Source organism: Rhinoraja longicauda, chromosome 24 (assembly GCF_053455715.1).
Source record: "Rhinoraja longicauda isolate Sanriku21f chromosome 24, sRhiLon1.1, whole genome shotgun sequence".
NCBI classification, from domain to species: Eukaryota; Metazoa; Chordata; class Chondrichthyes; order Rajiformes; family Arhynchobatidae; genus Rhinoraja; species Rhinoraja longicauda.
This window is the reverse complement of record NC_135976.1, coordinates 19477878-19502573: the sequence shown is the minus strand read 5'-3', so window position 1 is coordinate 19502573 and position 24696 is coordinate 19477878. Positions and strand designations below refer to the sequence as shown.

The window sequence follows — 24696 nt, the reverse complement described above, 5'->3', positions numbered from 1 at the left end:
TATACTTCTTCATCTATGCTTGACTGCCTCAGGAAACCAGCATCCAACATTATCAAGGAAAGACACCAAATGCGGGAATAATTTAGCAACATCCCTGGAGAACACGGATAGGTGATGTTTTGGGTCAGGACCCTTCTTCAGATTTTTTGATGGGGTGGGAGGAAAGAAGGCAAGAAGAGAGGGCTATGCATTCATAGGGGGTGAGATTAAAGGGGAGGTGGGTGTGAAAGTAGGAGAGGCACTGTGGTGAGAATAGGGGAAAAGGCAGCATAACCCAGTGGTACCATTATAGAGGCTCCCAGTTGGAAGGGGACTGCAGTAGGACCACAGTTAGAGCTGGCAGCGTGGAGGCTCCAGGACTGGAGCAGGGCCTGGAACCCAGGTGTGTCGATGGCCTCACCGGCCGGTGACCAGAGAGGAAGGCGAGGATCAGGGGAGTGAGTGACTCCAGCCCATGGGGAGGGGGCAGAGTGTAGAGAGGGGTCAGTGGCGGCATTGGTAGCCCCGGCCTGGGAGTAGCAGGGAAGGTGGTGAAGGCCAGAGAGGTGGTAAAGGTGGGAAAGGCAGTGAAGGTGCGAGATGTGGTCGGAGAGGTGGTCGGGGAGGTGGTGAAGGAGGGAGAAATGGTCAGAGGTGAAGGAGAGGGAGGCAGTGAAGGAGGGGGAGGCGGTGAAGTTGGAGAGACGGTGGGAGAGGTCGTGAAGGTGGGAGAGGAGGTGAGGGTGGGAAAGGGGGTGAGAAGAGTCCCAGTGAGGGTGGGAGAGGCTTCTTGCCACAGTAATCGGACTCTTGAATAAACCTCTCATATGCTGGGCATGAATTTTTGATCTCCCAATCTATCTTGCAGCCCTTGACTTTTCTTTCATTCGCACTTTCTCTGTACCTGTAACACCATGTTTTGCATTTTGTCCTTTCCCTTATGCACTCTATTTCTCTTATCCGTTGTACTGTATGGCATGTTTTGACTGAAGAGCACGACAGACATACTTTTTACTGTACCTCAGTACACGTGACAACAATAAACCAATGCTAATGAATCACTTTTCCAATTTGTCACATCTTGGTTTGCCCGTGTAATTGTTTGACATTTCTGGGCTTTCAACTCATCTCCTTCAGTACCTGTAGAATTGCTGGTAGCATTTGGTGAAATCTTCAGTAACACTGTCCAAAGTAACACATTCCATTAATATAGATATCGTGAATAAGATCTTGCAAAGTTTGACCAAATGCTTCGGTAGCTGTTTTGTGAGCCATTCATTGTGTGTTCATCCCAGACAATTAAACTTTTTCCGGTGTGGTCTCCTGATCAATAGTACGTTTGGACTCTCCACATTTGTCAAATTTAAAAGCTGAACATGCAGTTCTCACCCAACACAAGAGTTAACAGAATGACTGAAAACCCATTGGCCAAGCCAATCATTTTTTTTGTATTCGGACTAGCCAGAAGTAGATTAATAACAAATGTTTTTTGCATTCCACCAGAGGATTCCAAAAAAGAAAGATATGTGGTCATTGTAAACCACTGTAATAGTCATGGAGCTGTTCAGCATGGAAACAGGTCCTGAGCCCAACTTGTCCATGCCAGTCAAGTTATTATTCTCGGTGGGTGCCATTTACCTGCATTTGGCCCAGATTCCTCCGAACCTTTCCCATCCATTTATCTGTCCAAATGTCTATTAAAAGTCATAATTGCCACTTCTGTTGCTTGATCTCGCAGCTGCTACCACATACAGACTACGTTCTGAATGAAAGAGTTGCCCCTGAGGTCCCTCTTAATTCCTTCTTCTCTCACCTTCAGCCTATGCCCTCTAGGTTTAAAATCCTCTACTCTGAGAAAAAGACTGAGTGCCCCTCATAATATACACCATAATCAGGTCACTCCTCAGCTTTCTACATTTCAAAAGAAAAACTCCCAGTCTATCTAGCCTCTCTGTATAACAAGCCTGCAACTCCTCACAAATCTCTTCTGCACCGTTTCCAATTTGGTATCATTGCCGTAACTGGCCGACTAGAACTCTACCCAGTTATGCCCTCCAGAAAGATGCCCTTTGCCCCAACTTACCCATGCCAACAAAAATGTTTATTTGAGCTAATCCTATGTACTGGCATTTAGCCCATATCCCTCTAAATTTTTCCTATTCATCACCTGTCCAAATGCCTTATAAATGTTGTAATCGTATGCAATGCTATAGATTATCTGGCAGCTTCTTCCATTTACCCATCACCCTCTGTGTGAAATGATGGCTCTTAGATCCCTTTTAAATCTTTCCCTTTCACCTTAAATTTTTGCCCTCTACTACACACCTCTTCAAGTAAAAAGACTGTGGTCGTCCACCTTATCATGATATACGCTCCTCGTGATTATATAAACCTCTCCATGGTCCCCACTCAAACACCTACGCTCCAGGGGAAAATGTCCTGGCTTATCCAGCCTCTCCTGATAAATTTCATCTGCCATTTCTTGCCCCACTTCCCCAGTTTGTCTAGAACCGGGGTAATGCCTCCAGCGGCTTCAGGGAGCTGCAGGAGGCACTCCCGGGACACAAAGATGGCCGGGCGAGGAGAGGGACATCGGTTCGCGGGGGGGTTCTGCTCCAGTACAACAAGCGCGAGGGCCGACTGGACTTTGGAATTGGTGCCAAAACTTGACCGCACATGCATGTGTTATGTACGCAAAAAGAATTCCACTATGCAGTTGCATATGTAACAAATAAAGCACCATTGAACCATTGCGACACTGTTGAGATCGTAGATAACTATCCTCACTGTCCACTATGCCGCCAATTTTGGTGTCATTTGAAAACTTCCCAACCAATTAATCCAGATCATTACTATAGATGACAGACAACAGAGGAGGCAGCAGCGATCCCTGTGGCACATTACTGGTCACAGGCTTCTAATCTGAACAACAACCCTAAATGACCACCCTCTGGCTCCTGCCACAAAGCCAATGTTGTACCCTATTGACTCGTGTGCCCTTGATCCCATGTGCTCTCACATTCCAGACTAGCCTACAACGTGGAACCTTGTCAAAAAACGTGCTGAAGTCCATGTAGGCAACATCTACTGCCTGGCCATTCTTCATTACTTCTTCGAAAAACATAAACCTTGAGAAAAATTTAAATTAAAAGCCTTGTTGGGAAAAATTAAGAGTGTTGTGGACATCCTTTCATATGTAACTAACGTACAAAATGTACAATTTTGAGGTTGTTTCATTACTGAGCTCTGCGCAGGATGCAGTCATTCTATTTTACTGTACGTCATTAGATTACAAGTGAGAGTGTAATCAGGAGGAGAGTGCTGGGCCTTAGGGGCCTCTGTGTGGAGCTGAAGGACGTGGGCAAGATTGTCAGTGAACGTGGTAGAGGGAGAGTTCAGGCAGAGGGATGGTGATGTTCTGGAGCATGTCAACTTCAGGGAGGAAGTGTTGGATATCTTGAAGCAAATGAAGTTAGATAAATGGCCAGGGTGTAATCAGATATATCCCAAGCCTGGGATAGAGATAGCTGGGACCCCGACAGACTATTTTGCATCTTCGTTAGTCATTGGTAAAGTAGCAGATAATTGGAGGATAGCTAATGTTGTTCCCTTAGACATTTGTTCTTGTTTGTGGGAATAGACCTGGTGGGCTGTACTGTTCGACCCAAGATAGACAAAAAAACGCTGGGGTAACTCAGCGGGTCTGGCAGCATCTCTGGAGAAAAATAGCTGACGTGTACGGTTGGAACCCTTGTTTATACTGAAAGTAGAGCCCAGAAAGGCCCATTGTTGGCTGGGGAATGTGTGATAATGAGAGGGATACAAGCATGCCAACAGTGGAGCTGGTAGGAAGATAGGGTGAGGGAGGGGCGAGAGGGAATGCAGGAGTTACTCGAAATTAGAGAAATCAACGTTCATACTGCTGAGTTGCAAGCTGCCCATGTGAAATATGAGGTGTTGTTCCTTCAATATAGACACTTCTCTATTTCCATAGAAGGCTTGGGAAGATCGGCATGTCCCCAACAACCTTCAACAACTTCTGCAGATGTAGCATAGCAAGCATTTTATCGGAATGCATCATACCGAAGTTTGGGAACAGCTCCATCCAAGATCACAAGAAATTGCAGAGAATTGTGGATGCAGCCCAGCCCAACACAGAAACCAACTTCCTTTCCATTGATATTCAAGCTGTGTAAGAAGGGACTGCAGATGCAGGTTTGTACCAAAGATAGACAAAAAATGCTGCAGTAACTCAGCGGGTCAGGCAGCATCTCTGGAGAAAACAGACTCCATCTACACCACACGGCCTCGGCAAGGCCGCCAACATAGTCAAAGACCAGTCTCCTTTTTTAAAAATTATCAAAAAATACTTTATTCAAGAAATAAATATATACAAAACATGTTCCTTCCAAAACTTCATCCGACATTCTCGGAGGCAAAGACCAGTCTCACCCCAGTCACTCCCCTTGTCCATCAGGCAAGAGGTACAGAAGTTTGAAAATGCACACCTCCAGATTCAGGGACTGTCTCTTCCCAGATGTTATCAGGCAACTGAATGGTCTCCTCATCAATTAGCGTGCACTCCTGACTTCCTACCTCATTGGAGACCTTCGAACTATCTTTAATTGGACTTTATCTTGCACTAAAGGTTGTGCACTTTATTTTATGGCACTGTGCACTGTGGACAGCTTGATCATATTCATGTATATTCCTTTCCTTGACTGGATAGCACACAAACAAAATCTTTTCACTGTACCTCGATACACGTAACAATAATAAACTAAATTAAGCTAAACTAAACGAAACTAAGTCTGCAAAGACTCGGAAATCAATGCTGGGGACAGCAGACTAAAGGTGCTTTCCCACTCCCTCCCTAGTTCTCCGACTAGTTTCACTGTCCTGATTAATTTTACTGTTTCTATGCCTCGTTGTCACCTTCCCCTCAGACAGTAATGAACCATTCCACCATGATTTTCTTGATCAACGTCTGCTTTGATCTGTCATGTTCACTCCTTACCTTTCCATATGTCTAGCTTCACTCTCCCCTGACTCTCAGTGTGAGGAAGGGACTCGACCCGAAACATCACCCATTCCTTCTCTCCAGAGATGCTGCCTGTCCCGCTGAGTTACTCCAGTATTTTGTGTCTCTCTTCTGTCTGCCTGAGGCTACAACTGGACATAGAACAGATGCAAGATTGGGCAGAGCATTGTCAGGCGGAATGTAATCCCGACAAGTGTAGCTGAAAACGAAGAAAAGGCAGATGGAGTGTAACCCAAGCAAGGCCGAGGGGAACGTGGATGACCAATGAAGCTGCAAACATGGTCAGGAACAAAAAGGGTATGTCAGGTTTAAGAAGGTGGCATCAGAAGGGGCTTATGAGGAATATAAAGCAAGTAGGGAAGAACTCAAGCGGACGATTGGAATGGCCATAAGGGGGCATGAAATGTCATTGGTAAATTGGATTGAGGAAAATCCCAAGACTTTTTACACAAATATTAAACATAAGAGGGTGACCAGGGAGGAGGCAGGACTGCTCGTAGATTTTAGGAGGGAATCTATGCTTGGAGTCTGAGGTAGGTGAGGTACTGAACGAGTACTTTGTATTTGTATTCACAGAGAAGGACTTGGAGGACAGCGAAATCAGCGTGGAGAATACAAACATGCAAGGGCAATTTGAGATCGAGAAGGAGGTGGTGCGGAGGGCTCTTGAAGAACATTAAATTGGATAAACCCCCAGGGGCTTGATGTGATCTCAGTCTTGTGATGTGATCTTGATGTGATCTAAGCAAGGGTATTGAAAGAGACAGGAGAGGAGATTGCAGGTGCCTCAACGAGGATCTTTGTTTCTTCTCTAGTCACAGGCAAGATTCCAGGTGACTGGAGAGTGGCCAATGTTGTTCCTTTGTTTACGAAATGAAGTAGATAGAATCCAGGGAACTATAGGCCAGTGAGCCTCACGTCAGTGGTAGGGAAACTATTAGAGACTGTACTAACCAATGCTGATTCCCAGGGACTGTACTAACCGATGAACTCTTACTAACCAGGGGTTCTTCCTGATGGACTACACTAACACAGGGACTGAATGAACCAGGACTGGATCTCGGGGAACTGTACTAACCAGGGCTGGTTCCCATGGTACTGTATTAAGCAGGATAGATTCCAGGGCATTGTACTACGAGGGATGATTTCCTGGGAGCTGCACTAATCAGAGTGGGTCCCTGTGGATTGTACTAATCAGGAATGGTTCCCGGACACTGCACTAACCAGTGGTAATCCCCAGGGTGATGTCCTAACCAGTGCTGGTTCTCTGGGGTCTGCACAAACCAGGTCCAGACTTGACCCTTGAGCAGTCTCGTCCTACAAAGAGGAAACATCTGGCGTCCAGATGGGGATTGCAAGTGGCCTTTTTCCTGTTTATCCCCCTATTACCACAGTCAGCATGGAGTTTACAGCATTACTCAATGCCTGCAGAGTCTGCCAATACTCAGGCAAAGCACTCACTTGGATCTCTCAGGAACCAGAGCTGGGAATAAGCTGGGGGCTGAGACATTGACAGCAAAACAGGATGTTTAGTGGTGCAGTGGAGGGTGTATCAGTGTTACACTGAGGTTGTGGGGTGTATCAGTGTTACACTGAGGTTGTGGGGTGTATCAGTGTTCCACTGAGGTTGTGGGGTGTATCAGTGTTCCACTGAGGGTGTGGGGTGTATCAGTGTTCCACTGTGTGGGGTGTATCAGTGTTACAGTGAGTGTGTGGGTGTATCAGTGTAACAGTGAGAGGCGTGGGGTGTATCAGTGTTACAGTGAGAAGTGTAACAGTGAGGGGTGTGGGGTGTATCAGTGTTACAGTGAGAAGTGTAACAGTGAGGGGTGTGGGGTGTACCCTAAGGGGTATATATCAGTGTTACAGTGAGAGGTGTGGCGTGTATCAGTGAGAAGTGTAACAGTGAGGGGTGTACCATGAGGGGTATATATCAGTGTTACAGTGAGAAGTGTGGGGTGTATCAGTGAGAAGTGTAACAGTGAGGGGTGTACCATGAGGGGTATATATCAGTGTTACAGTGAGGGGTGTGGGGCGCATCAGTGCTACAGTGATGAATGTAGGGTGTATCATCAGGTTACCATGAGAGGTATATAGGTAGACATAAAATGCTGGAGTAACTCAGCGGGTCAGGCAGCATCTCTGGAGAGAAGTAATGCCGAAGTAAACCCGAAACTCCACCCATTCCTCTCCTGACCCACTGAGTTACTCCAGCATTTTGTGTCTACCTTCGATTTAAACCAGCATTCGCAGTTTTTTTCCCAACATGAGGTATATATCAGTGTCAGTCAGGGTGTGTTTGGTGGCAGAATGTAACAGTGAGGTGGTGTGGGATGTTATCAGGGTGTTACAGTGCCGAGAATGGGGCGTATCAGCAAGTGTTATAATGAGGGGTGCAGGGTGTATCAGTGTTCCAGGTGAGGGGTGTCATGTATATCAGTGTAGGGTGCATCAGTGTTACTGTGAGGGATGCCGTTTGTATCAGTGTTATGGTGTGGAATACTGGGGTAGATCAGAATTACAGGGAGGGCTGTGAGGTGTATCAGTGCTAGAGTGAGATGTGGGATGTGTCAGTGTTACAGTGAGCGATATTGGGTGCATCAGTGTTACAGCGAAAGGAGTGGGTTTTAAAGTGAGGGGTGTATGAGTGTTACCGTAAGGGATGTGGGGTGTATCAGTGCTGCAGTGAGGAGTGTAGGGCGTGTCAGTGTGTTACTGTGAGGGGTGTTGGGTGTATTAGTAATACAGTGAGGCCTGTTGGGTGTGTTAGTGTTTCAGTGAGCAGTGTGAAGTGTATCAGTGTGTTACAATGAAGGTGTGTGATGTAACATTATTACAGTGAGGAGACTGGAGTGTAATAGTGTTACAGTGAAAGGTGTACAGTGTAACAGTGAGGGACTGGGGTGTAACGGTGAGGGACTGGGGTGTAACGGTGAGGGACTGGGGTGTAACGGTGAGGGACTGGGGTGTAACAGTGAGGGACTGGGGTGTAACGTTGAGGGACTGGGGTGTAACGGTGAGGGACTGGGGTGTAACAGTGAGGGACTGGGGTGTAACGGTGAGGGACTGGGGTGTAACGGTGAGGGACTGGGGTGTAACGGTGAGGGACTGGGGTGTAACAGTGAGGGACTGGGGTGTAACGGTGAGGGACTGGGGTGTAACGGTGAGGGACTGGGGTGTAACGGTGAGGGACTGGGGTGTAACGGTGAGGGACTGAGGTGTAACGGTGAGGGACTGGGGTGTAACGGTGAGGGACTGGGGTGTAACAGTGTGGGACTGGGGTGTAACGGTGAGGGACTGGGGTGTAACAGTGAGGGACTGGGGTGTAACAGTGAGGGGACTGGGGTGTAACAGTGAGGGACTGGGGTGTAACGGTGAGGGACTGGGGTGTAACAGTGGGGGGACTGGGGTGTAACAGTGGGGGACTGGGGTGTAACAGTGGGGGGACTGGGGTGTAACAGTGAGGGACTGGGGTGTAACAGTGGGGGGACTGGGGTGTAACAGTGAGGGACTGGGGTGTAACCGTGGGGGGACTGGGGTGTAACAGTGGGGGGACTGGGGTGTAACAGTGGGGGGACTGGGGTGTAACAGTGAGGGACTGGGGTGTAACCGTGGGGGGACTGGGGTGTAACAGTGGGGGGACTGGGGTGTAACAGTGGGGGGACTGGGGTGTAACAGTGAGGGACTGGGGTGTAACAGTGAGGGACTGGGGTGTAACAGTGAGGGACTGAGGTGTAACAGTGTGGGACTGGGGTGTAACAGTGAGGGACTGGGGTGTAACAGTGAGGGACTGAGGTGTAACGGTGAGGGACTGGGGTGTAACGGTGAGGGACTGGGGTGTAACAGTGTGGGACTGGGGTGTAACAGTGAGGGACTGGGGTGTAACAGTGAGGGACTGGGGTGTAACAGTGAGGGGACTGGGGTGTAACAGTGAGAGACTGGGGTGTAACGGTGAGGGACTGGGGTGTAACAGTGGGGGGACTGGGGTGTAACAGTGGGGGACTGGGGTGTAACAGTGGGGGGACTGGGGTGTAACAGTGAGGGACTGGGGTGTAACAGTGAGGGGGACTGGGGTGTAACAGTGAGGGACTGGGGTGTAACCGTGGGGGGACTGGGGTGTAACAGTGGGGGGAATGGGGTGTAACAGTGGGGGGACTGGGGTGTAACAGTGGGGGGACTGGGGTGTAACAGTGAGTGAGGGACTGGGGTGTAACAGTGAGGGGACTGGGGTGTAACAGTGGGGGGACTGGGGTACAGCAGTGTAGGGACTGGGGTGTAACAGTGAGTGAGGGACTGAGGTGTAACAGTGAGGGACTGGGGTGTAACAGTGAGGGACTGGGCTGTATTGGTTCCCAGTGTGTGAGGCAAAGTGTTGTCAATGGCAGGGTTAACTGGGCCCCTCATGTGAACAATGATGACATACTTGGCTGAGTTTGCTGGATGATAAATCTGCTCGGGCTGCATGCAGTGTGTGTGCGTGGCTGGCGACGGTGTGTGTGTTTACACTTTTCCTGCGCCCGTGCTGTTGTGCAGTCATTGCCTGAGCTGCTGCGGCTGAAGTGGGTGTGTTGTCACATTTCCCTGGAGCATGCTGTACCTGGCTGTGCTAGTGGCCCTGTGGTGTTGGCCCTCACCTCTCCGGGGTGATTTGGTCGCACGGTTCCAGGACCTGCCCTCCTGCCAGCGGTTCTTCTACCAGGGAGAGCCACCTTCGGGCTTTGTCGGGTCGTCTCAGGTCCATATCTGCCAGCGCCTTTCCGGCACCGTCTACTATGCCACGCTCTTTGATACCGCCGGGCGACGGCCTGTCTACTCTGCCTTCCTCTACAAGTACCGAGCCCCAGAGGAACCCCGAGGGAATGGGGTCGACCGCAACTGGAAGTACGAGCCTCAGGTGAGTGTACTGGGAGGTGGGCAGTGGGTATGGTCAGGAGGCTAGTGGTCACTGTCGGGTCGTCTCAGGTCCATATCTGCCAGCGCCTTTCCGGCACCGTCTACTATGCCACGCTCTTTGATACCACCGGGCGACGGCCTGTCTACTCTGCCTTCCTCTACAAGTACCGAGCCCCAGAGGAACCCCGAGGGAATGGGGTCGACCGCAACTGGAAGTACGAGCCTCAGGTGAGTGTACTGGGAGGTGGGCAGTGGGTATGGTCAGGAGGCTAGTGGTCACCGTGGTTCAGGGTAGGGGCACTTTCATGATGCTAGCAACATTTAGTCTCTGCTAAACAGCCAACACTACAAACTCTCCTCAACCCGCTGGGGATCCGTATGTAAGGGTGTGTCACGCAGCAATGGCCATGTCCGACCTCTGGAGGGCATTGCTCGTGTGCGATGGCATCTCTTCGGCATTTTGGAGCCTCGACAACTATTTATTCTCCCCGATATTCTCCTGCCTCCTGTTCTTTTCCAATAAAAAATCCCATGGAAAAATCTTTTTCGGTCAGAGTTATAAATCTGTGGAATTCTCTGTCTCAGAAGGCAGTGGAGGCCAATTCTCTGAATGCATTCAAGAGAGAGCTAGATAGAGCTCTTAAGGATAGTGGAGTCAGGGGGTATGGGGAGAAGGCAGGAACGGGGTACTGATTGAGAATGATCAGCCATGATCACATTGAATGATGGTGCTGGCTCGAAGGGCCGAATGGCCTCCTCCTGCACCTATTGTCTAAACTTATCACGCTGTAGCTCTGCTGGAGGGGGGGGGGGGGGGGGGACAACGGGGCCAATTAACTGCTGTGAAGGCTCTGTAGGGGTGGGATAGAGAATGAGTGGAGGGGATGGAGTAGAAGGCAGTGGAGTGGATGGAGGGGAGAGGATGGGAAGTGACAGGGGCCTGACAGCAGGGGATGAATTGGAGGGGAATGGAGGGGAGGAGGATGGAGGGGATGGGAGGAGAATGGAGGGGAGTGGAGGAACATGGAGAGGAGAGTCGAGGGGTGGAGTGACAGGAATGGAGGGAAGGAGAGGGGCTGGGAATGGAGGGGAATGAAGGAGAGTGGATGGAATGGGATTGGAGGGAGGAGAGTGATGAGAATGGAGGGGATGGGAATGGAGGGGTGGGTATGATCGATGGGATGGGAATGGAGGGGTGGGTATGATCGATGGGATGGGAATGGAGGGGTGGGTATGATCGATGGGATGGGAATGGAGGGGATGGGAATGGAGGGGTGGGTATGATCGATGGGATGGGAATGGAGGGGAGGAGAGTAATGGGAATGGAGGGGATGGGAATAGAGGGGATGGGAATGGAGGGGTGGGTATGATCGATGGGATGGCCGGACGGTGCCGGACTGACCCTCCCTCCCTCCCTCCCTCCCGCAGCTGGTCAACCCGCGTGCCACCGGCAACATGACAGAGCTGTCGGAGGCGACGAGGCTGGACCCGGAGGTGCGTCGTAGACAGGCGGTGCTGAAGGACGCCGTGCAGCCGGCGGGCCGGGTGTATGTGCGGGTGTTACTGAACGCGGCCAACCTCCAGGGCAGCCGAGGCAGCCGCAGTGCCGCCTACACCGTGACCAACGCGCTGGCCGCGCCGCGACCCTTCTACCACCAGTGGAAGGTCGGCTTGAAGCGCGTCCTGAAGCGGGCGAAGGGGCAGTGTGCGGCCGCCGACATGCACCTGGTGTCGGGCTCGGTGCGGAGCCCGCGGCAAGAGGAGAGTTGGTTACCAGCCAAGGGCAAAGGCCGGGCCGCCCTCCCGCAACTGCTGTGGATGGCTTTCTGCTGCGGCGGCCAAGCTAGCGGGGCTCTCCTGGGCTATGCCCGGGGCTCCGGCACCTTCACCATGCACGGCCTGTCCCTCGGCCCCTACCAGAACACCGACGTGTCCCTGGCGCAGCTGGACGAGCTGCTGGCCGCCCGCATGGGACGCAGCAAGGTCCACATCTTCAAGGGTGGCTGCGCCCCTCCTTAGCTTAGAGCGGCCGGCCCTCCTCTCTAATCCTGGACCGGCCTGTACCCCTCCCCAGACCGGCCGGCCGGCCGGCGCCGTCCCCTCGCCCACCCCGGCGCCAGACCACACGGCTCTCGCCGCAACAATAAAGTGAAGACAGACGTAATGTGCTGGAGTAACTCAGCGGGACATCTCTGTTCTATCAGACTGACCAGGGTCTCGACCAGAGACGTCATCCATTCCTTCTCTCCAGAAAGGCTGCCCGGCTGAGTTACTCCAGCGTTTTGTGGCTGACTTGTGTAAACCAGTCCCTTACTACACAACCCAATAAAGCATTCAACACCAACCTGGCGTCCATCGTTTATATTCGACAGAGATCGCTCGCTCGCTCGCTCGCTCTCATTAGGCCCACTCACCTCTTCTCTCGGCGTCTACCTTTCGCTGAACACCCGTGTCCACTGTGTATTCACTCCGTTCGGTTCTTCTTTACTTTTCCGTTTTCTACCAGTATTTTCAAGCCTTTCACTTTCTGACTACATCGCTTGTTTTGTCCCCTTTTCTGTTTCTCTCGCCAACCCCCGACACTCTCTTCATCAAAAGTGCACAGCGCTGGAGTGGCTCAGCGGGTCAGGCAGCATCTCTGGAGAACACGGATAGGTAACGTTTCGGGTCGGGTCCCTTCTTCAGACCCTATCGCTCTCCCTGTCTCTCTATTTCTGCATATCCACCCCATAGTCCGCTTCTCTCTTTAACCCATTGTTTATTTCTCCTTTTTAAACCCTTACTTCACCCACCCACCCACGGGGAGGCGCTTTAGTGTTTTTATAGGCCAATTCACTGGACGTTTCAGAGAGAGAGTTAGTCCGCCTCTCTGTGAGGAATGAATGATTCCTTGAACCTTCCTGTTGGGGGCTCAGAATGCCAGGCTCGTGTGTGGGATGGGGCTTAATAGCGCCAAGGGGAGGGAACAAAGGTTACTTCACACAATTCACACCCCCAGATGGTATACCAGGCACCGGGTGGTGAAGGAATGGATACAACAGAGTCAAAAGGATTCTGTGATCCCCGGTGCCTTACAGCAGAGGTTCCCGATACATTGCTTCGACTCTCCAATCTTCACTTCTCTACATTAAACTATATTCACCGCTTCTCTGCCCGGCTACCGGGTTGCTCTGCATCCTCCTGCGGTCTGAATCTCCCTTCACGATGGGCCGCTCGGCCAGACTCACGGCTGTCGCCGGCGATAATGGCCATGGAGACCGACAGCGAGGTAACCGGGCCCACCACAGCAGGCAGTGGGACTCAGGGTATCAGATCCACCACTGCGGGGGCAAGGGGAGGGGCGAGTTCACACACAACTACCTGATGTGTGACAACACATCTCCCAGATACATGAGACTTCTAACGGGGTGGCTTGGAGAGGGGGAAGATTGGGGGAGAAAGGGAGGGGTGGGGGAAAAGGAAGAGGTGGGAGCAGATGGGAGGGGGATGCAGTGGGGGAGGGGGAAAGATGGGAGAGGACGGGAAATTGGGAGAGGGGGTTGGGAGAGTGAGGGGAAGGGGTGGAGGGAGGGCGTGGGGGAAAGAGAGGGTAGCGTTGGCGAGGTGGACAACAGAGGGGTGATGGTGTGAGGGAGGGGTGAGGGTGTGCAAGCGATGGGGTGGGGATTGTGCACGGGTAAGGGGGCGGGGAGGGGAGTATATGCGAGGGAGGGGCAAAAAACTGAGTGTACATTCTTCTACCACGTATGGAATTGAAGCTCAGAGGTTGTACTTACAAATCAAGGCAACATAAGCACAGGCAGTTTGAAATGTTCGCTCACTTTAAGACAATATTAGCAAGTAAACTCTACTGTGTTTCAAGGAAGATAATGGAGCACTTCCGTCAGTTGTTCATGGTGCTGCAGCTAAATTCGGCAGCTCCCTCCCCAGTAAACAGCATCGTGGGAGAGCTTTCATCAGAACGGTCCAAGATGTAGCTCACTACCACCTTCCTCAGGATCAGTAGGGTGGGCAATACTAGCCTTACAACGAATCCACACATCTGAAAATGAATTCTAAATAACCAGTAACAGCGCAGCAGTCACTATAAAGGCAAGGGTATATAGTATCTAGGTGGGTTAGGCTGCAGGAAAGATGTTGGTATGGATAGAGTGAATGCTCAGTCTTTTTCCAGGGTAGAGGATTCTAAAACTAGGGGGCACAGGATCAAGGTGAGATGGGAGATTTCAGAGGTGCTCATGGGCAACGTTTTCACTCAGAGGGTAGTCCATATCTGGAATGAGCTGCCAGAGGAAGCTATAGAAGTGGATACAATTATGACTCTTGAAAGACATTTAACAGATATATGGAAAGACAATAGACAATAGGAAGGGCTTAGAGGGCCATGGGACAAATGCAGGCAAATGGGACAAGCCCAAGCGGGCAGTCGGATCTGTTTCCTTCCTGCACAATTCCATGCTAAGAGTTGGATTAAATGTGCTAAAGGAAATATTCGGTACAGGTGGGTTGGTTGGTATAAAGCGCTTTACTGGGATGAAACTCATTACTTATATTACATATTGCTGAAAATGTTCATGCCGTTAATCTATTTAGATGCCACCCTCATGATAATCTACTGGATTCCCTCCAGCAGCAGGCATCTTTGTCCAGAAAGATGCCTGTGCAATTCTCAAGCCTAGCAATTCCTTTTTGGAATATCTTGGCCTCTCACCATCTTGACCTTTTGAGGATTTCCACAAAACCTATCTCATACAGTTGGGAGGTCATGTTGCAGTTACATAAGACATTGACAAGGCCACATTTAGAGTATTGTGGTCAGTTTTGGGCACCATGTTCTAGGAAAGATGTTGTCAAGCAGGAAAGGGTGCAGAGATTTACGAGGATGTTGCCAGGACAAAAGGGCCTGAGCTGTAGGGAGAAGTTGAGCAGGCCATTAAGACAGGTACATGGATAGTGTAGGAAGAAACTGCAGATGCTGGTTTACACTGAAGATAAGACACAAAATGCTGGAGTAACTTGGCAGGACAGGCAGCATCTCTGGATAGAAGGAATTTGTGACGTTTCTGGTTGTACATGGACAGGATAGGTTTAGAGGGATTATGGGCGAAACACAAGCATATGGGACTAGTGTACATGTTGTTTGGAGTGGGTAAGTTGGCTAAAGGTTCTGTTTCCATGCTGTGATCCTGTCAAGACTTCCAATTACACCTTCTTTGGGCTAATGTCCATTTTATTCCCTTGTACCTCACAAATTCCATACGTTTCAAAATATGAGCAGCCATGTAGTAAGATTAAACATACAAAAATATACAACTCCATTAAAAAGAATTCAAAAACAAAATTTACAGAAATTACCTACTTTACTGACATACATAAAATCTTGTGTTAAATATCCACATCTATGTTAATACAGCACCATAACAAGGAGTACAGTGTGGTTGCACTTTGTGTCCTATACTTCAAGGAAGCTGTTGTCACCTTAAAATGCTATGAAGGTCATGCTTGCAGTCTAAATTAACAGAAACTCTATGGCCCATTAGTCCATATAACACATTAACAAGAAACAGATGCACTACAGTTGTTCCCTTTACAGAACAGTAGCTCGGTTGATCGCCGGTCCTCACCCATTTCACATCCAAATAATTCAAAACATACAATTTATTTGTGGCTGATTGAGGTTACCTCCAACGTGGGAAGTGGTACCATTTTTCTCCTTTTCTTTGTGAACATTAGTCATGGGCAGCAACGTCTTAACCTGACGGTTGACAGATTCAAACTATCAGTCATACTCTTTTAACAATGTCATGTTACTACATCAAATATCTCTCAGGTACAAGAATGGATTCAAATTCCAATTTCCCTCATAGCTTCGTGATAAAAACAAGTGAACCTTTGCATCCATGCATTAAATAGTATATTCAGCAAATTGATAGAACTAATATTCAAACTAAAATATTTATTTAATAATAAGTGAGGATTAACCTTTTTAAAAGTTTGTCATGTAGCAGTAGATACCAATTTTCAGTGTGCTTTTTTTATATTGGCAAAAGGTCATTTGGAATTAGTACATATTTCAGGCGTGCAGACACTTTGCATTTAGGATGGGAAGTGCATGCCAAATCAATTTATTCTAATAGGATTTTAAACAATGAAAATGAACAGGGAGAATCTTGATCCATTTGAATTTCATTAGCTGCAGATTAATGACAAATAATTCATTGCATCAGATTCCTACATATTGAAGTGAATTAGACGGACTAAGCTCACTGCTCCAAAATTATTTTGGTTTATTCGAATTCCGTAAATTTTAAGTTCAACACCAACTTGCATCGTTGGGGGTTGCGTCCATCAGCAGCCTGCGTGTGTGGAGCAGACCAGCAAACAGCGCAGCACGGCATTTTCAACTGTGCTGTCCTCCGCCCCCCTGGTGGAGGGGTAGACCTCACGGCCCTCGACAACAGCACATGGCACTGGCTACAGCGCCTGGAAGGCGTTACATAACCACTGCTGCCTCAAAAGCAAGAAGAAGAAGAATTTTGGTACATTGGGATTCTGTTGTGGGATAGTTGAACGTCCTCCGTGAACATGTAATCAGAATTATGGTTGCAATTGGGTGTCGAAATTGGATGATGTATATCTTGTTTGATCCAGTTAAGAACAGCAAAAATACACTAAAAATGGACAACCAAGCTACAGTTCACAATGACCAAGATTTGTACTTGGGTTAGATATCTGCCATTCCATACATGATGAAATCAGATCAACCCAGGAAGTACACCAGATCGCAATGCCACCAGTCTCTTATTCGATTACTTCCCACAAAGTATCTCGTCGTGTTTACTGAGAAACTAAGCCGAAGAGTTACAGCCCATAAAACATCTGAAACTAAGTAAAACAAACAAGATAAAATTAATCAATAAGTTCCACCATTTTAAGGTCCTGGGAGAAAGTAAAAGTTGAGACACAACAAAATTAAAAATAAGCCAAGGATAGTTATATCAAAAAGCATTGCCTTTGCATTCTTTCCCACCGAAGCACATTTTGGTCCATTCAGAAATGAAAATCAACGATCAGTAAAGGTTTGTTTGAGAACCAGGAGTCATCGGACTCAAAACTGTCCCGTGGTAGTGGAAGCCAATAACTGGTTGCCATTCTTGATTAATTTTAGCAAGCAAAATAGACACGTACAAAGCCACCTCGTACTGTTTTATCACTGCATCTACTCTCCCCAGGCAGTGGGTATGAGCATCTTTACCAGGATCGTGGCCAAGTAGTGTGAGAAGCAATTCAGGTGCCCAATCATCAGGCCTCATCACAAGCTAAATAATGCCACATTCAACATCCACAAATGTATTTTCCAGCAGCTCCTTGTGGTATGGCATTTCGCCTCAAAACCATAAATAACAAATAAAAACAGCTAGAAATTCCTGTTATAAATTAAACAGTATGATCTCTCTCACTGCCTGCAAAATCCAGCAACTCATATATACACTATTACAAACAAGAGACTAATGTACAAAACAGGGTTGCAAATCACTGCAAGAGCTCCTCCCAGCTGATTGGCTTTGAGAAAACTTCCCTCTCAAGCCAGAGATCATAGTTCATTTGAAACTCCTCTGGTAATATCAGCTGCTGCCCCAGCACACTCTGCAAACAGTTATCCACCGGGGCAAAATCAGGGTTGCTTGGATTTTTGTCGTATCGGCGACTGTTAAACCGTTCAATGTTGGCTCTCAATGCACATTCCTCAGCTTGGAAATCCCACGGACGGGCATCAAGATCTGAAAATAACATTTGCAATCATCAGAAAATCATAATTGAAAACTTATTTTTTTAAATCGCATCACTTCCAAACTCCCCTGCAAGATAAGACACCGTCCAATTTCTACACACAATGACGGATTGTAGCTAGGTCAAAAGCCCAGAATCAAGATCCGAAACTTGTCTGCGGGGTATACTCTCACATCTGAATTCAACCAGGTTTTCTGGCGTGTCACTGATTTTGTTAGTGATGATGGGAAATCTACTTCACAACACCATCGCCATCACTTTCAAAGGGGTTGCTGATTATTTTGAAAAGTTTACTGCCTGAGAAAGTAATTGAGCCAGAAGTGGCAGGTACAATCACAACTTTTTAAAAGACACTTTGGACAGGACCATGGATTGGAAAGATTTGAATGGATAAGGGCCAGACGTGGGCAAATTGGACCACCATAGATGGGTCACCTTGGTTGGCATGTACGAGTCAGGCTGAAGGGGCAGTTTACATGCTGTATGACTCCACGCCTGTACTTGAATATACACATGGATTTTAAACGTTGTTGTAGTACCCATTTCCAATCTTTTATCATAGAAGTACAAGTCCCGGCCACATACCGTTTCCATAAGCCCAGTCATCGTTGAGTCGATGGCGCACCTTCTGGTAGATGGCAGACATGGTCTTCATGTTGCTCTTGCGCCACTGGCGCCCCAGGTATTTGGTTTGGACCTTGAGCAGCTTAAGGACGTACAACTGCATCATGGCCTGCTTCACCTTGAGTGCTCGTTTCAGGATAGGGGCCGATTTAAAAACAACCAACATCTGGAGAAAATGCATGAAATCTCTTTCACTGTGAAGATAGTAACTCTTAAAATATTCCTTTCCGAATACAGTAGTGGTATTTACACTTAACCTTGCCAACTACAATTTGGTAAGCAGATGCATTCCCTACTACACAGGCACTTAACAGGTGCCTGGAGCCGAGCAGCTGTGATTATCTGTAGATATGTTACAAAATAGCATGATCATGAATCCCACTGAAATTTTGCATGCAAGTTAGACAGGGTGGAGAAGATGGATACAAAGAACTACAGATGCTGGTTTACAAAAAAACCCCACAAAATTCTGGAGTGACTCAAAGGGTCAGGCAGCATCTCTGGAGAACATGGGTAGGCGATGTTTTGTCATGGATGGGTGACGTTTAGGATGGTTAGATTACCCCATAGGACCGTGGAATCAGAAGAACCAGACAGCACAGGTTTAAGGTGAAAGGGATGTAATTTAAAGATCTGTAAATATGTATTTCACAGAGAATGGTGGATATCTGGAATGAGCTGCTAATGGATGTAGCAGTCAGATACAATTATAGTTTAAAAGGCATTTGGACGGCGTAGAGGGAAATGATCTATTGCAGGCAATTGGGATCAGTGTAGATAGATGTCACAGTCGGCATGGATGTAAGGGCCTCTTCTGTGCTGTACGCTTCTGACTATATAAATGCATCAGAAACCAACGTGAGGAATGAAGTGTATCTGAATTGGCTCAGTTCAAGCAGTCAGACTATTGGTTCCATTTTTATTTCTATGGATAATTAGTTTTTTTTAAATGCTGCTTGTATGATGAATTATAAATTACTCCCAATTACAATTGGCATCTACAATACTTACCATGGTCCTGGAATGTTTCCATTTGGTCAATTTATTAAGGATTCGAAGTAGGTTTATGCAGGAGAAGAGGTTCCGCCAGCAGAATTGGTTGTTATCCCCTGCTTCCTAGGTGGGGCAAGAAGAAACCAACATTTAGGATATTTATTCTGTCATCAAAGAAATCAGTTATCAGCAACCAGCATTGAACCGTGATCGTTTTAATAACAGACAATGATAGTAACCGATGGGTTACTTCTCAGTCATAGTGGGGAAACAGGCCCTTCGGCCCAACTTGCCCACAACGGCCGACATGTCCCAGCCACTCCTGTCTGCGTTTGGTCCATATCCCTCCAAATCTGCCCTATCCATGTACCTGTCTGTTTCTTAAATGTTGGGACTGTCCCAGCCTCAACGACCTCCTCAGGCAGTTTGTTCCATACACCCTCCACCCTTTGCGTGAAAATGTTACCCCTCAAGTTCCTATCAAATCTTTTCCCCTTCACCTTAAACCTATGTCCTCTGGTCCTCAATTCTCATTTTAATGTGCTTTAGGTGATTAAATATTACTTTGTTTGACTGTGGAAAGTGATTTAACCTGGGATTGCCACCAACACAAGTACTGTCAGTAGCATTCCACAGAATTCCAGGTTTTTAAATTTACGTTTTCTAGGTTTTGTTATTTATTAATGCGTGGGATGAATGATCATGCATCTGACAATTGTCAAGATTTTATTAAGATTGTTCCAATCTTCAGCTATTTTAAAGAGCTTTCTCTTAAATCTCCCCAGCTATGAACTTGCTCTAATTATATCAACGCCATCATTTTATTAATGCATAAACCTATGTTATAAAATATATAATTGACAATAGCTGTCCCACTGACTGAAATGTCTATAACTGTACAGGGTTATACAGAGTTTACAAAAGTACACAAGTTGATCCTGCTTTACTGTACAATCCTGTATGTGGGTGGGACACATTGGCCAATAACAAGAGGGTGATTACAAAATGAGGTAAAAGGAGGGCAGAAATAGGCAAAGAAATGATGGTGTGCAACTTTGTTGAAGAAAATGAACATTTTAGGGACTTTGTTTCAGAGATTATGAAGCTCAGCAGAGATTTGGTTAATGCTCTCCTGCAACTTACAGCCTACGTCAAATCAAACCGAGATATTCTCACTAACAGACTCACATACAGTCCAAAATTCATTTCCTGGGAGATATTGACATTGTATTATTTTCACCTGTACTGAAAATACAGTGAAAAGCTTTGCGTGCAGTCCAATCCTTGCTTACTTACCAAGCTCTCAGCCGTCAGTTCAGGGAGCTCATGTACAACACAGTAGGGGAAATCCAACACAGAAATACTGCAGAAATATGGGCAGAAATGCAGAAAATTAAAAATAAATCAAAAAACGAATTTTAATATACACCCTTATGGCTTTTTGTTACATGTGCACTGCCTGCCATGTTTTAAGAGATTTGAAGATTAGCCCCTTTAAAACTCTTGCCCACGTCATTAGGTCATAGATCCAACTCCAGCTGCATAGGGCAAGGAGGATATTCTCATTTAACACCTCCGGGTGCTGGGTGAACACTGATAGACTTTCTGGCGACTTCAAACTGGTCGTACATCCACCGTCAGTTACGTTGAAAATAATAGTTGATGAAGAACATCCAACGCAGAACAGTACAACAAAAAACAGGCCCTTCGGCCCACAAGGTCTGTGCTGAACTGTGGCAAAGTAAGGGATTTTCCAGGTATTCAAACTATTCAACCAAGTAAATTTTCAGGAATACCATTCATTGACTTGTAGAATGTTCTGTTATCTACATTATAAATGAGAATACACTAAACATTGTTTTTGAAGCAACTGGGGACTTTTCAACGGCATAAAAATGTGAAACGGATTGAAACGTTTCCTCAATTCTCAGACATGGCCAATAACTCAATTCCAATGTCTATTTAAGCCATTGCATTTCACTTCAACCACAAAAATATAAAGAGAGAGGCAATCAGCCACTGAAACAAGAATGCCCATTGAACCAATCAACCAGATGGTCATCCAATCAGAGAGATACCACTGACCCTTAGTTCACTGCCTGTATCAAATTCTGCCTCTACAATCTTGGCCAGGAAGTCTATTCCTATGCTGAATATATTCAGTTGAAATGTTCTCCAAATTATGTAATTTTATTAAATTTGCCGTTTATTTAATTGAATTCGTGTCCATCCCTTGGTGTGTAGTATTTAATAATGCTTGCCTTGCTATTTGCCAGCCTGTACCTCAAGGATTAACCCCTTTAAAACTAAATCTATCAGCATAAAAGCCGAGCAATAACTACCTATCACCTTTTTGGGAAAAAAAGTTGGCATCTTTCATTTATGAGTTGCACCCACAACAGTTGCTGCTGGGTAGATTCAGGATTTTTCCCCAATGAAGAAGAAATGACAATACATTTCTCAGTCAAGGTGCTGTGTGAGGGATTGACTGGGAGAGAAAGTGTAGGTGCCAGCAGGAACGGGCCGGTTATTTACTCCCGCAAAATCAAAACAGAACTGAACTTCTGTGCAATGTTTTTTGATGTTTCACTTACAACTAGAATTGAATCTCAGGATTTTGCCATCTAATCTCTCCAGCAGCAACGTCTCTCTTGCTTTCATGAGTACATCTCGACCCAAAGTGAAATCATGATTGGACTTGAACAAAGCATCTGTTCTACATTTTGGCTTGATAGCACGATTTGCTTTCTTAACCAAGATTAGAGAGGACAACCTACTTAAAAATCCAACAACATTTGAGAATGCGTTTGCATGAGCAGAAATTTACAATGCGAAAACAGACAACTTGGTGAATTCTGATCCAATTTTTGGAGTGATTAAATTATAATCCCAAACTTTAATATGGCAAGAATATTCAGAGGTTTTACCTGTTCTTAGCTGTAATGTAGGACATGATATTCTGATTGAAGAACTTCAAAATGAGTGGAATGCAGTTTGCAAAAACCAGATGCTGTGCCATGTACTCAAACTGCAGAAAAGTAATACAACAGAGTCAGGTTCTTCAACATTTTTGCAATACAGGCAAAGAAAGAAAACACACGGTCTCAAATGTTTTCTTTGACTATTCGAGAGTTCACAATTGGCAAATCGGCAAAACTAATCTCAAGATGTCGAGTCAGGATTTAAAGATCACAATCAGATGATCGCAGAATATTGAACGAGGTGGCCCCAGTTTCAGCGCCGGAGTAGATTCATCGACTTTTATTACAAAAGTGCAACAATATTCAATTCTAAAGGTTTCTGCCTCACAAATTCGTGAGTTTAGTTAGCGAGTGAATATTTCAACTGCATATTCCACTGGAGTGGGCAACAAGTACCATTGTTCCCGCAGGTGGCATTTCCGATTAAAGTTTACATGAATAACATCCGTACGCATGAAAGATAACAGCCAAATTTTTGTCAGGGACATGAACAGTGGGTTAATGCCTTTGCAGGAGTAACGTGATAAAATGGGTAGAAAGTGCGATATTGCAAACAAAACTAAAACGTCCTTAAATGTCACAAAATATAATGGGTTAAATGGTTGATATAACAACATTACTCACCTGGTAGACGTGATTGAGTTTGAAGTGCTTAAGTAGCAGTAAAAGGACAGCAGAAATTGCCTTCACAATGATCTCTTTGTGTCTGTTAACATCGACGCCCAGCTTCATACTCTGTAGAACCGTGGTACTGTCAGGATAAAGTGCGCATCACAGCATTACTGTACGATGGGGTGACAGTCACAGAGGCAACAGAAGATGAAGAGGCAGAAATAAAGCTGCTGGGATAAGAGGAGTGGGGATGAGAAATCATTATTGGCCTTTGCAAGCTAAAGGGGAGACAGCGCAGGTCTGAAAGAAAGCTAATGTGGATGAAGAGTTAAAGACTTTACAAAGAACTAATGGCAAGAAGGTACTGACTTTATAGACAACTAATGTGGAGAAAGGCGGCTCACCTGATGGAGAACAGGATGTTAAGTATTGCTGATTATAGGAAAAAAATCTTGGCTTCTGAAAACAGCAACTTACCAAGATAACATATAGTTGCAAAATATTAAAATTAAATTACTTTCAGTGCGTGACAGATTTTATCTAGGTAATTATGGTAATTTATCTTCCTAATGCCATGAACTAACTAATTTGGGAGAGCAAGCATCCTCTTTTCCAAAGAGAGATGAGGACACATACGGCATTTCTTCTGGGAGGACATCAGCCAGAATGTTGATCGAGTCAGTCTTTGCTTTTGAGGTTGGAGCTGCAGCCAGAAGAATCTTCAGTAAGGCAATCTGTAAGAAGAGTCGAAGACGGAAGTTGAAGGAAAAGATGTTTATCTGATAGGATTTGCATCAAAAATCCATCTGTAACCTTTATTATGGTTAACCTTCCCAAAGAAATGACTGACAAAAACGGCAGAACTAAACACCAATGTCTGCCATGTGTAGGAAGGAATTGCAGAAGCTGGTTTAAACCGAAGATAGAGGTAAAAGCTGGAGTAACTCAGTGGGTCAGACAGCACCTCTGGAGAAACGGAATAGGTGACGTTTCGGATTGACTCTTTTCTTCAGACCTTCTAGCAGTATAGACAATGACTGAAGAAAACTACAAAATACTATGCTCATCAGCTTGTGAACATGGGAATATCATCCCCGCAGTGCAGTCAGTCAATGCTGACCACAGGGTTCAAACCCCACACCCTAAAAGTTTCATTTGTTATCTTGGAATATCACAAAATTCAAAGAAATCATTCCTGAAAGCTTTGCCTGTGTTTATTATTTCCTGGCAAACCCAAAGTGCAGGAGGAACTCAGTGGGTCAGAATAGATAGTTGACTTTTGAGGTTGGCACTCTGCTTCAACTAATTACAGTGGGGGGGAGGAGTGGGTGGAAGAAAGCTGGAAAATAGAGGTGAGGCAGGACAATTAGTAGTTAGCAGTATGGTATTGCAAATTCCATTTCATGCACTAACGGTGCAAGTTACACCGGTGGTGCAAGTTGGGTAACGGAGACCCAGAGTGACTGATCTATGCTGATGAAGGGTCACATTTAAGTGCTTTTCTATTAAAAAAACTGACAAATGTACATTTTTCTAACTTCACTAGTCTTTCTTGGTTTCAAACTGGTCCAACTTATCCTGAATTAATCTAAATCAGAAACAGTTCAAACTTTTCACAGATGATTGAATAATGCAAAGCAAATTAATTTTCAATATAATTATTTGTAAAATGTTAAAGATTGTATTTTTTTTACTTCATAAATTGGATTCTTGAAAACTCAATGCGAGACTGACAATAGTTACCAAAAATTTAGAAAAACAATGAGAAAGGCTTAAAAGTAT

General features: G+C 46.3%; 3 protein-coding genes across 7 annotated transcripts in view; 1 reads left to right on the top strand and 2 right to left on the bottom strand.

The window, feature by feature from the left end:
• Window positions 1-24696, bottom strand: part of LOC144605460 (uncharacterized) — a 73464-nt gene that overhangs the window by 20739 nt on the left and 28029 nt on the right. Inside the window, exons 1-2 of one of the 4 annotated variants that reach the window (XM_078420747.1) lie at window positions 12328-13190; window positions 4997-5151 (exon numbers count right to left, since the gene is read on the bottom strand). The exons of 1 other annotated variant lie outside the window; for it this stretch is intronic. The gene's annotated coding sequence lies outside the window, so the exon portion shown is untranslated. Of the gene's footprint in view, window positions 1-4996; window positions 5152-12327; window positions 13191-13689; window positions 13710-24696 lie in introns of those variants that run through there. 2 more of the 4 variants (XM_078420749.1, XM_078420746.1) reach the window with 2 other exon arrangements.
• LOC144605551 (endonuclease domain-containing 1 protein-like) lies at window positions 9944-12250 on the top strand. Its single transcript, XM_078420961.1, has 2 exons — window positions 9944-10141; window positions 11342-12250. The coding sequence occupies exons 1-2, from the start codon at window positions 9944-9946 to the stop codon at window positions 11930-11932; spliced, it is 789 nt and encodes a 262-aa protein (XP_078277087.1). The 3' UTR covers window positions 11933-12250.
• Window positions 14814-24696, bottom strand: part of LOC144605459 (striatin-interacting protein 1-like) — a 37121-nt gene continuing 27238 nt past the window's right edge. The window contains exons 15-21 of one of the 2 annotated variants that reach the window (XM_078420743.1): window positions 23551-23648; window positions 22927-23053; window positions 22249-22349; window positions 20618-20684; window positions 19340-19444; window positions 18290-18494; window positions 14814-17694 (exon numbers count right to left, since the gene is read on the bottom strand). In XM_078420743.1, the coding sequence (XP_078276869.1) occupies window positions 17447-17694; window positions 18290-18494; window positions 19340-19444; window positions 20618-20684; window positions 22249-22349; window positions 22927-23053; window positions 23551-23648 (951 nt within the window). In that variant the 3' untranslated portion in view covers window positions 14814-17446. The remainder of the gene's footprint in view (window positions 17695-18289; window positions 18495-19339; window positions 19445-20617; window positions 20685-22248; window positions 22350-22926; window positions 23054-23550; window positions 23649-24696) is intronic. The other variant, XM_078420744.1, reaches the window with a different exon arrangement.

Coding starts and splice junctions, on each gene's coding strand:
- LOC144605551 (XM_078420961.1), top strand. CDS start 9,944: ATGGTCAGGAGGCTAGTGGTCACTGTCGGGTCGTCTCAGGTCCATATC. Junction 10,142..11,341: donor ACTGGAAGTACGAGCCTCAG/GTGAGTGTACTG, acceptor TCCCTCCCGCAG/CTGGTCAACCCGCGTGCCAC.